Below are 13,916 nucleotides of genomic sequence, written 5' to 3' on the forward strand. Positions count from 1 at the left end.
GCTGGAAGGAAAAACTGAAGAATGTCAACATAGCATGCATAAGAACCGACATCAGTCCCAGGCACAAATGGAAAAGACCCAAAAACACAGAGTGGTGTCTTCAAAACAGAAAACGCCTCCAAAGTCAGTGTTCAAGTCCCAGCTAAGCTGAGCAGTATGAGATCCTGTCAAACTCCAAAATCAGAGAGCACATTGCAAACTCTAAGGACACCAAAACTCTCCATGAGACAGAATATAAAACTGCAACCCAAACAGGATGATACCAGCTACAATAAGCCAATGAATTAACATTTCCATATGACTTTGAAATGGCCCAGAATCTCACACAAATATTTTTTTTTTGCAAGATGGGGGTAGTAAACCAAAAAACTTGATGTGTACAAATCCACAGAAATATAAGACACACACAAACATACATATATTTTTAAATCAACAGAAGCCAAATCAAAGATGGTTCAGACATTGGAATAACAAGGGAAGGAACTTAAGGCAATTCTCTGGAACGATTCTTCAGGTGAACGTGAACACTGTTAAAATAGCTGACAAGTAGGAATGTCTTTCCAGCAGCAGCAACTGTAAAAAGGAACCAGATGGCCATTTCAGATCTAAAACATACATTATCTGTTTCGAATGAGTTTATTGTCAACTTGACCCGTGCTTGAGTTGTCTGGAAGGGGGGCTGCAATGAGTCTATGCCTCCATCCAGATCGCCTGTGGGCAAGTCTAGAGCTCTTTTCCTTGATTAATGATTGATGTAATGCCTTAGGGTTTCTGTTGCTGCAATGAAACACTAACTAAAAAGCAAGGTGGGGAAGAAAGGGTTTATTTGGCTCACACTTCTGGATCATAGTCCATCAGTGGAGGAAGTCAGAACAGGAACTCAAGCAGCAGAAACTGGAACCTGGAGGCAGGAACCGATGCAGAGCCTACAGAGGCGTGCTGCTTACTGAGCTGCTTTCCCTTTTCTTACAGAATCCAGGACCACCAGCCCAGGGATAGCATCACCCACCATGGTGAATAAGAAAATGTCTTACATTTGGATCTCATGGAGGAAAATCCTCAACTGAGGCTCCTTCCTCTCGGATGACTGTAGCTTGTGTCAAGCTGACACCCAAAACCACCCAGTACATGTTGACAGGGTCCATCTCACTGTGACCCGTACCAACCTTGGATCTTGGATGGTAAAAGAAACTAGGCTCAATGATATAAGCAAACCATGAGGAGCAAACCAGTAAAGAGTGTTCCTCCGTGTCCTCTGCTTCAATCCATGCCTCCAGGCTCCTTCCTAAGTTCCTTTCCAGACTTTTCTCATTGCCAGAGTATAACTTGAAAGTTGTAAAATAAAATAAACCCTTTCCTACCCAAGTTGTTTTTGGTCAAGGTATTTTATCACAGCAGTAGAAACCCTAAATAAGACAATATTCATATTTTTATATGAGAAGAAAATGGGTGATAGAAGGATTGGTAATGAGAAATTATAAACCAAATTATGCAATGAAAAAAGACAAAACTGGAAAAAAAAGTGGTAACTCATTAAACTGTGACATATTAATCAAAAGGCCAGAGTCCCAAAGAAATTTACCTAGCACTCAGGAGGCAAATGCAAGTAGATCTCTGTCAGTTTGAGGCCAGCCTGGTCTACATAGTGAGTTCCCAGACTGCCAGAGCAACATAGTGAGACCCTTGTCTCAGGGAAAAGTAGAAGGAGCGGGAGAGGTGGAGAGAGGGGAGGAAGAAGATTTCCCAAATTGAGTAAAAAGAATAAAATTAACAAATGAACAAAATCCTAAAATTACAACCGCCACACCGTCCAGAAATGAGCTTTTTGCACATTTATGGGAAAGAAATGAAAGCTCATGATCACAAAAAGAAACCTGATCATTAATATTCATACACCTTTATTTATAATAGTCCAGAGTAGAAACAGTTCTGAGCTTGGTTACATCCATTAGCATGAAATATTAACAATGTGTATGAGCTTCCATAGAAATATTCTGAATCAAATAAGGCAACTGCAAACAGTCAGAAATGCATGGTTCTTGTTAAATAACATTTTTAAAACTATTTTTTGTAATTATGGCAATCGAGGGCAAATTTAAGACTGTCAGTGATCAGGGATCGAGTGGTAGACAAAAGCTACATTGAGGGATCCGTGTGAGGATGGACCATTTCCATACCTTGAATGATCCAGCACCAGTCTCTCCGGTATGGGATGGCATCACTGGGGAGAACTGGGTATAGCCTTCTACGAGGATTTGGCTGTCTTATAATCATCAATAAAGGAATTGGGTATAGACTACCACAAGGATCTCGCTGTCTTTCCTAAATCATTGATAAACAGATAAAATAGAGGAGACGTACTGAAAAGGACAGGGCTGAACTCACACGTTGCCAGGGCACAGGCACTCCGGAAATCACTGTGGTGCTCCTGCATGCAGTGAAACGTGTGTTTATAGTGGCCAAGCAATCACACTCCAGGGACACACCTTCTACGAAGGAAAATTTAGGTTCATAAAAAACCGGGACACAAGTGTTAATTAACCTCAGGACTTCCCCCTTGTTACTGCAAACTTGGAAGGCTCAAAAGCAATTCCATGTGTTTAAAAAAAATGAACAAACTGGACTGAGAGATAGAGGCCAGAGGGCAAAGGCTCTTGAAACCTAAGCATGTAAGCGTGGTGTCCTAAGGTTCGTCCCTGAAACCCACATAAAGTCAGAATCAGAGAACACCACAAGATCGTCCACTAGCCGATACATATGTGCCACGGAACATGCACACACATACGAAAACACACACACGTAAAGCTAATAAAACTAGGGTAAATAAAATTGACAAACTGTGGTACATCTAACAACATGGAACACACTGGTGGTACAAGGCAGCATTCATGAATTTGAAATCCACTGCTGTAAATCCATTTAAAAAAGAATGGAACCAAAACCATACAGCAACGCCTTTATTTTGTTTCTAGGAAAAGGTAATAAACAACACAGGAAAAGAACATAAGTAGCACTGAAAGGCAAATCTGTGGCTGCAACAAATCAGGGGAGTGTTGGGCTCTGAAGAGGTAAAAATATGAAGCTATGTTTACATAGTCATGATAATAATTACCAAATTCTATGAATCTGTCAAAACCCAGAAAAATTACACAAAAGTATACTTTATGCATGAAGATTAAGAATAAATTTATCGAAAACATGTGCAGATACTGATCTTGTGTTTATAATAATACACATATGCCTGACAGAGTAAATACTAATATACTAACATTGGTACCTGAGTAACATTTGTAACTTAAAAATAACAAAACATGAATCATTTTATCTGGCACACATGTACATGTGTGCATACACACATATATATGTAGTCTAACATTTTGTTTATTTTTGTGGGTAATATTCAAAAAATCTAGAAACACCAAAATGTAAAAAAATTGGGGAGAATTAAGATGGAAACACTTTCCTTCCTACAGTTTCCTGTTTTTTTCCAAATATTTCCCCTTTTAATATTTCTTAAATTAAAAAAATAATAATCTTTGTTCAACGATGTACAAATTTTCTATAATGACTACGCACTGCTTTTTGAAGTTAACATGTCCCATGATATAAAAGCCTCACAAGCGTAACTACATGTCATTAGAACAAGTCTAGCATGTCTCCATCCACCCCCACACCTCCCAGAACAAGTTCTACCCCACAAAGGAGCTTGTCAAAGGGTGTGTCTCTTCCCGACAGAGCCTGCTTGCTGCACTGGGACTCAGTGCACTGCAGGAGAGAAATGAGCCCTGTAACAGCCTCCCTCCGGCTGCACAGAGAAAGCCCTGCTAGCACAGAACCCCAGGCAGCCAGATTTTTCCAGGCTTGGTTGGCGCACAAGACCATCTGATTCAATGTGGAAAATTGTACTATTGTTTGCTCCTCCGCAACACAGACAAACAGACGAAAACCCGCAAAAGCAGCCACCAATTTTGCTAAATGTTATAGAAGACATGGGGGAAGGGCAAGGGTGGGGACAGAGTGACCTCAACCTTTGCTCACGTGACTTTCTACAATCTCAAGGCCATTCTGGGCTAAAAGAGGGAATAGGTGAATAGATCAGCCACCATTTGCCCTCCCTGAGCAAACAAGGCTTCTATTCTATGCCTAATCCAAAAGGAGTCTGCAAATGGGGGAGGGGGGGTTGGGAAGAGACTAAATGCAAAGAATTATTCTCCTGATTTTTCTCCTAGATTAGAAAAAAAAACAACTATTGGATCCTTCAAGTGTTCACTCACATTTGAGCGTCCTGCAGAAAAACGGGCAGTTGCATGCTCTGTTTCATATCTAAAAGAATGAAAACTAAAAAACAATTAACTTTGTTCACCACGTAGTAATGACGCAGTGGCCTGCATGTGGCATCTGTGGCTTTGATTGGCAAAATGACGCGCCGTAGTTACATAACAACATACAGAATGGCAAGATATTTTATTTGCTATTCACATTAAAGCATGAACTGCAGTCAAGGAGGCACTTGATAAGTATGTAAATGAACATACGACTAACTCAAATACAAAGTGAGATTACTTGGGCATTTTAGTATGCTGGCCTTAACATTTTCATAAATGTCAAAAATTTTCATGTCTAAAGTAAAATATGTATACTCAGGAAAATCAATTTGATTATCTCCTGCTCTTTGAAATGCCCAAGAGCTTCCATATCAGAGCCTTTCTTATTTTGTACCTTCTATGGTTTTTCTCAAATTCTGTTTGCAATAGATAATAGATTAGATAATGATAACAACAACGTGAAGCGATTCTTGATCCATCCACTCAGATAAAATATAAGACCTTGTCTTGATCCTTCATAAAATTACAAAACATCAACTTTAAGGATGTCTAGTTAGTTGGGTATAGGAGCACATGCCTTTCATCCCAGCACTGCGAAGGCAGAGACAGGAAGATCTCTCTTTGAGTTTAAAGCCAGCCATGAGTACACAGTGAGACTTTGTCTCAGAAACAAAGCTAGCAAGCAAAAGAATGTTGAATTATAGTACTTAAAAGGGATTAGCTATTATGCTACTAGTGTCCTAAATATGAGGATATGAGTGACAACTTCCAAGGGTCCGTGCCTGAAAGAAATGTCCCTCTGGTAGGTTGCTAAGCTTCCACTATTTTATCTCTAGGGACAATATGACAGTGTAATTTTTGTATGTCTTGACTCCCCAAAGATTATCCCAGTATGTTTTTCAGTTGGAGTAACTAGCCCGCCACTGATGTAATAATGCCACTTTTTCTCTTCTATTCTCAAGCTGTAATCTTTTGCGTGTTTTCAGTATGTCATAGTTCAAGGCACCTTACACATATTTTGAAAGTATGTATAATTAGTATATGCAGGCATTCCGCATTAAATTACAAAACAGTGCAGCCTGGAACATCATTTATCGAATTAGAATACGGGCAGGCATCATCGGATGATCTAATAAAGATGTAAAGTCTGGTTGAGAAGGTGTTGAGGTCTGGATGTGGATTGTTGCCCACAGGCTCACAGGTTCAAGTACCTGGTCCCTGCCAACTCATCACGTTTGGAAGGTGATAGAAACTTCAGGAGTTAGAGCCTCTTTCAAGAGTGTGGATGAGCCTTAAAGTTTTGCTGCCCAGCTCCATTCTCTGCTTCTTGACATCAGAAGACATGTGACCCCCCCCCTACTTCACATTCCTGCCAACTTGCCTTTCCCTTCATGACGGACTATACCCTCTCTCTCACACTGAGATCCAAATCACACTGCTAGTCTCTTCAATTACTTCTTTGGAGGTATTTTGTCACAGCCAAGGAACAAGGACTCAAACAAAAGATGTGAGTTACAGAGTGGTACCTGGAGAAGGCGGATCTCCGTGCAGATCTCTGTTCACACTGTGGGAACGGTGGATGACAGAACACGTTCTGCCAATGCGTGAATGAAAAGTCAGTATGAAATCAACGAGCAAAACACTGCCCCGAGAAACGACCACTAAGTAACAAAACCAGAAGTGCCTGAGAACACCAGGCCTCATTTGGTTTTTAGGAACTTGAATCCAACATCATTGCTAAGTTTTAGTGACACATATCCAGGTCATGTTTCAAGGAAGCAGATTCTGACTTCATTATTAGACGTTATACTGTACACACTTAAACCACGTTCGGGTGGGTCAAAACACTTTAAAATTGGCTTTGATGTTTTGGAAGGAGGGAGGAGAAGAAAAGAATACTCCTAAACTATTTGGAAAGAGATCATCCCTGCTTGTTCAGATACTTTCTTACAACCTATTGCTCCAAGCACTACCAGGAAGGCTCATACAACACGGTTGCCTTTAGTTTAATTTATGCGGCTTCTATTCTAATCCTTTGTTTTAATTATCTTTGGGGGAAATTACTATGCAAGCTGAAGAAGAACCATGCAGCTAGCGAATACAGGCATGAATCCAGATCATGCGAAGAAAATTCCTCAGTAAATACACTGACTAAGAGAATATCCAAATAGTTTGTTTAATTTTTTTCCAGCACATTTACAATTAAGAGTAGTCCTTCTGGCTCAGTTGTTCAGCAATAGCTTCTGAGATAGTTAATAGCAAAGAAATGGTCTACTCTTCTCCGTGTTGTTTGGTCTTTGAACCATTTCTCACTGCCCAATGTTACACATACGCATGCTCCATGTGATGAAGGACCTAAGATCCTATGTTTGCATACAATCCAAAATGAAACAATTGTCTAATGGACATCATAAAGGACATAATGCATAAAGGACCAGCTAAATCGCTGCATTCAGCTATGAGGATGTTTTCTCTACCAGAGGCTCTACAGCCAAGAATATTCTTTTTCTATTGCTGCTAGGACAAGCTACCAAAATGGTAGTGGCCTAACCTGCACGAGCTTAGCACCTGATAGCCCCAGAGGTCAGAAGTCCAAAACAGGTTTCCTTGAGGTAGAACTCAGATATCAGCCGATGTGTACGCCCTCCAGAAATGCTAGGGGAAAATCCAGTTCCTTGCCCCTTTCTGGCCTGAAGGTCTCCTCTACCATCTTCACAACTAACAATATCACCACTCTATTCTTCACTTATTGGTAACATCTTCCTCTTCCTCGTTTTGAATCTTCACCTGTTTGGTCATTCTGCTTTTAAGGATGTTCATGAGTACACAGGACCCAGTTAATTATTCTGCATATTCCAGAAAAAAATTAAGCTCAGTTGTTAAGCGGTACAAATCCCACCTGCGATCTTAATTCCCCTCTTGTCCAGTAATTTAACCTAGTCATGGATGCTCAACTTTAAGAATTAGAAATCTTTGCGTCCCATGATTCTCCCTAACACATCAAGGTGGTCTTTTTCCTCTTACTAACCTGAATTCTCCAATAACACTCTCGTTCCCTTACAGTCTTTCCACACTAGGAAAAGCAACTCTTGGGCAATAATGATCTCAGAGTACTGGTAGCAACAAGCTGTTTCAGCATTTGACCACAGGCTATGAATCTATTAGAATGACTCTCCTACCCAAAGAAAGATTTGAATTAGGCCAGCATGGCCACCGCCACATAGCCATCTGCACCTGCATACTAGAGTCCAAGTTTCCCGACTTCTTCTGGAGGAAGCTGATGTGGCAGAACCAGAACCCAAATATGGCTGTCAGGGTGAGTGCCCTTACCTGCCATCCAATCCAAGTTGGCCAGAATGGGGCCTTTTTATGAAAATTGTGAAAAGCAACTGCCCTCTTTGAAAATGGACTAGAATCATTAAAATTGCCCAAGATGTTAGTATGTAAAGTTTATTCCCTGGCATTTAAAAACACAGAGACACACATATACACACATGTGCATACACAGTTGTAAAATCAAGTGGTTACTTTCATTAGGGTTCTTTTTAAATGGTATCACAAGGGTCAGACAGGTTGACTATCTGAACAGCTGTACAATGCCCCAAGGACTCTAACCCTCTAATTAACAGTCTGCATGGTTTTTGGACTATATTTCAGATGGGGTTTCTCTTAGGAACGATTTGTTAAGTGTAATTATTCTACTGCATTCAGTAGCCACAGAACCTAACAAGCTTAGGTGACTGAATTAAGGCTCTAGATAAACAGGGGCTAAAATATAAATGTGAAATGAAGTTTTAAACCTGAGTTTAATTCCAGACTACAAAAAAAAACTGTATAGTTAAGTGCTATTAAAAAGAAACGAGTCCAACCATTGAATACAAAAATAGAGAGGGCATGGCAGCCTGTCAAACTGACTCTACTGCTGTCTCAAGTCACATGAAGGTTAGCAGAGGGAGATTGTTTCCTAACTCATAATACCCAATGCCAATGTGTGAAGCAGAAATCCTGTCTTGGGTGGACCAGCACCCCCAAATTCTACCCTGATCACCCCAAGACCTGTGTCTCCATTCCCCCCACAAAAGCCATGTAAGGCAAAAGCACAGTAGGACAGGGTTCATGAGAGCTATAGTTCAATCTCTGGCAACACTCAAATGGGCCAACTCAAGTAAAGAGTTGACTCAGGAGTGAGAGAAGGCCTTAACACTAAAGGACTCTGAAAATCTATACACAAATTTTTTTTTCTAATGGCATGAGAGCATCACTGATATAAACATGAACATCTGTCAGAAGAGACACGATGCCTTGTGCATGCTCTAAAGTTTCTCTGCACATAACTGCCGGGGCCTGACTCTGACGATGTGAGCATCTGCTGTCCTACACATCTGGCAAAGCCAATCTCCACTGACTAGCCAATCAGCTTCTCCAGGAAGGTAATCCTGTTAATAACTATCTACCTGAAAGATACAAGAAACTGGGAGCAAAGCTCCACCATGTGCTCCCCAGGTGGACAGACAATGGAAGAAAGGAACACTGGTAGGGAATTCATATGTTCAGAGCAAAGTCAATTCCAAGAAGGAGTTGAAATATCAATTTAGGTAACACTGGACAGTCTTGTGCCTCAAGGCAGTATATCTTACATAATGCAAACTGAAGGTTTTTTGAAAGCATCTAGCTGTGTTTCTAAAGGCATTCTACACCTCTGGAAAGATCTTCAAATAGGTTCAAATTTGTCAACAAAATCTGTGACAACCTTGTGGATGTGCCAACTGTATAATCTCAGATAGTCCTAGCAGTCCAGGAATTGGTTGTATTTTTTTTTCTCTGTGGCTTTTAAATGGCTTTTGTTTCCCTACACTGCCCATGTTTTGGTGACCTTTTAGCTTTGTCTTGGTGACTTTTCACTGAGAAGTTTCAGGTCTCCCTCATGTCATGACTGGGCATTGTGTCCACCCTCTGATTATCTGCAAGAGTACTTTGGGTACCCAAGTAGAAGAACTTTAAACTAGTAATTATAGTCTCCTGTATCTGTTTACAAGTATCACGTGTCGACAGAAGAGATGATTACGCAAACTACAAACTTTCACTGTGGAAGACTGGAAGTTCCAAGTATGTCAGGTCGAGCCCCGCCATGAACTCTTGGTTCTCTTGGTGTTTCTAGTGGAAAGGTCAGAAACACACTGTTGACAATGGGCAGAAAAGGCATGTGCAAAGGTTTTATTGTGTGCTTTCTCTCCCTCCGATGGAGGGTCTCCGGTGCTTCTAAGCCATGCTCCAAGAAACCAGACAATACCCAGACTCCCGCGCGGGTATTGCAAGTTTACCTTGGCAGGTGGCTTTGGAAAGCACTTCCAAGGAGAATAAACCTGAGGACACTCAGGATCAAGGCTGACAGATGCTTTTGGTGGCGGAATCCTCTTCCCATGTCACTTCTTAGAAGCAGACCTGTGCCCATTTGGCTATGCCTAATCTTTTTATCTCCCCTACCTACCAGGTAAAAGGTGAGAGGGGCATCCAGGCCTTCATGGGAGCCCAGCCAGCATGACTGTTGGTGGCGCACACACGCTGGTGCTTGTGTGAGTCACACACACACACACACACACACACACACACACACACACACACACCCGGGGGAGGGGTCGGGGGCGTTGCAGCCTGGATAGGGAGAAACAGGATAGCCTATGGCCTTACCAGATCAATGAAGGTCAGGAACTTCCAGCTCCCCCCATAGGTCTGATGGGAGGGCATTTCGATGGCTTTGTAGTTGCACAGGATGGAGCAATAGGACAGCAGGATGGCCACCCGCAGCACCTGGCAGGGGACAAGCGCCATGTTCGCGCGGCCTGGCCCGGCGGGACTGCTTGCAGGGAGGGCGGGTTCTTTCGCTGTGCCCGGCGGCGCCGTGGGAACCGAGGCGCGGTGCGGCGAGGGGCGGAGCGCAGGAGGCGGGGCGTGTCCCCTGGGACGGACGCGGCTCCGAGCGCACCGGCGACCTGCGCGGGCGGGGCGGGAGTCAGGCCGACGCCGGCCGGCGGCCTAGTGTCATCTCTGGCGTCATCTACGTCATTCTGCAGCTGCGTTCGCAGCCCGGGCCGGGCGCCCCCTAGGCGGTCCTCGAGGTCTACCGCCGGCCTGCTTGCGGGAGCGCGGTCCAGGGGGAGGAGGGCCAGCATCCCCGGGCTGCTGGCTCGGGAGATAGAAGCTCGCTGCCACCGCACCCACTAGGGTCAGCCGTCCTCCAGTGACACCTATTAGGATTCAGTTGAGGGTTTAAAGTTGATCAGCATTTAGGACTGTGAAAGCCCTTATAAATTAATTCCACAAGGCTTTGTTAATTTATCAATATGTAACAGAAGATTAAACATGAGCTTTGAACAAGTTCTTTTAAAACTTTTTACTATGCACGCACGCTCTCGTGTGTGTGTGTGTGTGTGTGTGTGTGTGTGTGTGTGTGTGTGTGTTCCATAGGACATGTGTGAAGGCCAGCGTAAACAGCTGGTGTGAGAATTCTCTCATTCCACAACGTGGGTCCCCGCTATCAAGATCAGATCATGGGGCTTGACAGAACGCGCCTTTGCCAGCTGAGCCATTTCAGTGACCAGAAGTTGTTTTATAAATAGAAATCTATGATGATTGCCCTTACTGCTATGAGACTGCATTCCATTTTAAAAGCCAAACCACCCGGTGGATGTAAATCTCACCCACGCATGTGTGATTTAATACAAATCCTTCAGAGTTAAAATTCCTTTTGCTCTTCGACATTTCCCCCCCTTATACTACAGTACCAGCGATCAATGGAAGGAAAGTAAATCTAAAGCTGATTCCCTCAGCCTTCCAGTAAATGTCACAAGGAAGTTGCAACAGTCTGTGGGCAGCATAGTTATTTTATTTTATTTTTTATTTTTTTAAATCATGATCATGTTTCAGCCAACCAGATAAAGGGTCCGGTTATGAGAAGGCCACATAGGTATTTCCTGTGGATCCATTCACAACAGGTGTCCCCTTCAAATAGTCTCTGAGTCAGAGTTTGAGGGGGCAGGGAAAGCATAGTCTCAGAGATAGAGAAGCCAGCATGCACTCCTGAAATTTTCCAACCAACAAGGGAAGAAAGCCCTTAGATCTTTTCAAATGGCATAATTATGCTGAAAGAAACTGAAGCCACGAGCATAAAAAAAATCCTTCATTCATAACCTAGAAACTCATTCTCATGCTAAAGTAGGGGCTATTTGTGTGTGTCCTTGCTGAATGTTCGTGATTGCAAGGAAAAAATTGAATTTATTGAAAACCCCTCAGTCTTACAAAAACCTTAAAGAAGTCTTTAGAAAGTGAAGTGCCATTTCAAAGTTGGATACACCTCTCCTACTTGGATTACAGAATGTTGTTAATAAGATTTCTTTTCCTTCATAATTATAAAATAAAGTGGTATTTTTATTTTAAAATTTTACTGTGGCTATAAATATGATGACATCATGTGTTCTGTTGCTCTGTTTTCAGAGGGGTGTTTTGAACCTATATTAACAGATTTACTTTTATTATCCTGAGTTGCTAACCATGTGAGATGACTGTTTTTAAGAATGAAACATTTTGCATAAACCTTTTAAAAGAACATCAGTTTCCAGTCCTTAAGACTCTCTGTTCATAGTTTCTTATCGGTATCTTAACATATTCAGGGGCTTTCTGCTTGCCTTTTATTTTTTATTTTATGGGGGGCCTAATTAGGTTTTTCTATGGCTGTGAGAAGACACCATGGCCACAGCAACTCTTACAAGGAAAACATTTAATTAGGGCTTGCTTACAGTGTCAGAGGTTCACTCCATTATCAACACAGCAAGAGTATGACACCATATAGGCAGACATGGTGTTGGAGAAGGAGCTGAGACTCCTACATCTTGTAAGCAACAGGAACTTGACTGAGACACTGGGCAGTATCCTGAGCATAGATAACCTCAAAGCCCAAATCCACAGTGACACACTTCCTTCAACAAGGCCAGGCCCACTCCAACAAAGCCATACGTCCTACTAGTACCATTCCCTATGACATTAAGGGGACTAATTACATTTGAACTACCACACAGGTTTTCTCTGTATAACTCAGACTGTCCTGGAACTCTCTCTCGGAGCCACCTGCCTCTGCCTCCTGAGTGCTGAGATTAGAGGTGAGTACCACCATTGCTGGGCTCTCTCTCTCTCTCTTTGCTTTTTAGACCGTATCTTAACATCCTAGTCATGGTTCATAGGCTTTCTCTGTGAGATAGTAATCTGAATATCATCGTATTTCCAGTTTATCAAACACTATGTTGCATGTATTTCAAACCTCACTCAACATGCCATTCCTGCTAGGAAGCAGATTATGTATGTGTACTTCTATGATTTCACATTGGATTTTGGGAGTACCAGGCTCGCTGTGTGGAAGAAATGTCGGAGCGTCACGCTCCTCGTTTTTCATTCTGCTGCACAGCTGGTGAGGCGAAAGGAGAAAAAACAGCCTCATCCACCTGAGTGTTACACAGTCAGCAATCCAAGCACCCAGAGAAGACTGCAGAACTCTGTTTTAGCTTTTAGTTATATTAGGGCTTTCGAGGTGAGGGTTGAAAATATTCTGCTGTGAGTACTTCTAAAAACTGGCACAAGCTCTTTATTTGCGTGTGTGTGTGTGTGTGTGTGTGTGAGAGAGAGAGAGAGAGAGAGAGAGAGAGAGAGAGAGAGAGAGAGAGAGGCACACATACACACACATCTACTCAGCCCAGATAGGGATCCCCATGACAAACCAAAGTAGGAATACCATCAAAGTCCAACTTGATGTGAACCAATGAGTTTTATTGGGGTTAATTACAGGAATGTGGCCGAGGGATTAATTACGGGAGTAGAAATGACTAAAGACAGCTGCACCACCACCCCAGCATGGGTGGTAGCTCACAAAAGCTGGGAAACTTGGATCACACTGCACAGCCTGAAGGCAGCTCAAAAGGTTGGAGAGTGTCCTTTCTAAGTGATTCTGGTCTAACCTTCCAGGCAGCTCAGCTGGTTTCGACTCTTCCAGGCATCTGACCTGGTCTTAGAGTCTTCAGCTCCTTATAGGAACTGTGGGCTTTTAGTGCTTACTGCAGTAGGGAGGGCCCTAGTGAATCTGGTCAGTTTCAGGGATTTCCTGAAGCTTTTTTGAGTTGTTTACCTTCCTGTTTAAGTAGCTTTCTGTAGAATGGAATGTTTCAATCTCCTGGAAGAAGCTGTTACACAACAGGGTGTGTGTGTGTGTGTGTGTGTGTGTTGGAGGGAGAGATTGGCATATTGGCACATTGTCTGATGATACTTGTTACCTTTGGAAATGGCAAGGACTGTTGTGTCTGTTCTGTTTCTAGAAGCCAATTTCATATAACCAGAGGTCTTGATTTGAAATTTGGGTATGGTTCCATGGTGTAATGGTTAGCAGTCTGGACTCTGAAATTTGGGAGGAAGTTTGGCCTGTAGTGATGAGCGAGCAAGCCTGCTTTTCATCTTGCCCGGCTCCCAGCTACCGGCTAGCTTATGCCCCGAAATAACAACACACAAATTGTATTTTTTTAAATACTGCCTGGCCCATTATTTTCAGCCTCT

The 13,916-nt window shown here is 42.6% G+C and overlaps 1 protein-coding gene across 4 annotated transcripts in view; it reads right to left on the minus strand.

The window, feature by feature from the left end:
• Nucleotides 1-10,282, minus strand: part of Aig1 (androgen induced 1) — a 226,001-nt gene extending 215,719 nt beyond the window's left edge. The window contains exon 1 of one of the 4 annotated variants that reach the window (XM_038338974.2): nucleotides 10,014-10,282. In XM_038338974.2, coding sequence (XP_038194902.1) covers nucleotides 10,014-10,154 — 141 coding nt within the window. In that variant the 5' untranslated portion in view covers nucleotides 10,155-10,282. The remainder of the gene's footprint in view (nucleotides 1-10,013) is intronic. The other 3 variants (XM_038338975.2, XM_038338971.2, XM_038338972.2) reach the window with 3 other exon arrangements.
• Nucleotides 10,283-13,916: the final 3,634 nt, after the last annotated feature.

Source organism: Arvicola amphibius, chromosome 8 (assembly GCF_903992535.2).
Source record: "Arvicola amphibius chromosome 8, mArvAmp1.2, whole genome shotgun sequence".
In the NCBI taxonomy this organism is placed as follows: domain Eukaryota; kingdom Metazoa; phylum Chordata; class Mammalia; order Rodentia; family Cricetidae; genus Arvicola; species Arvicola amphibius.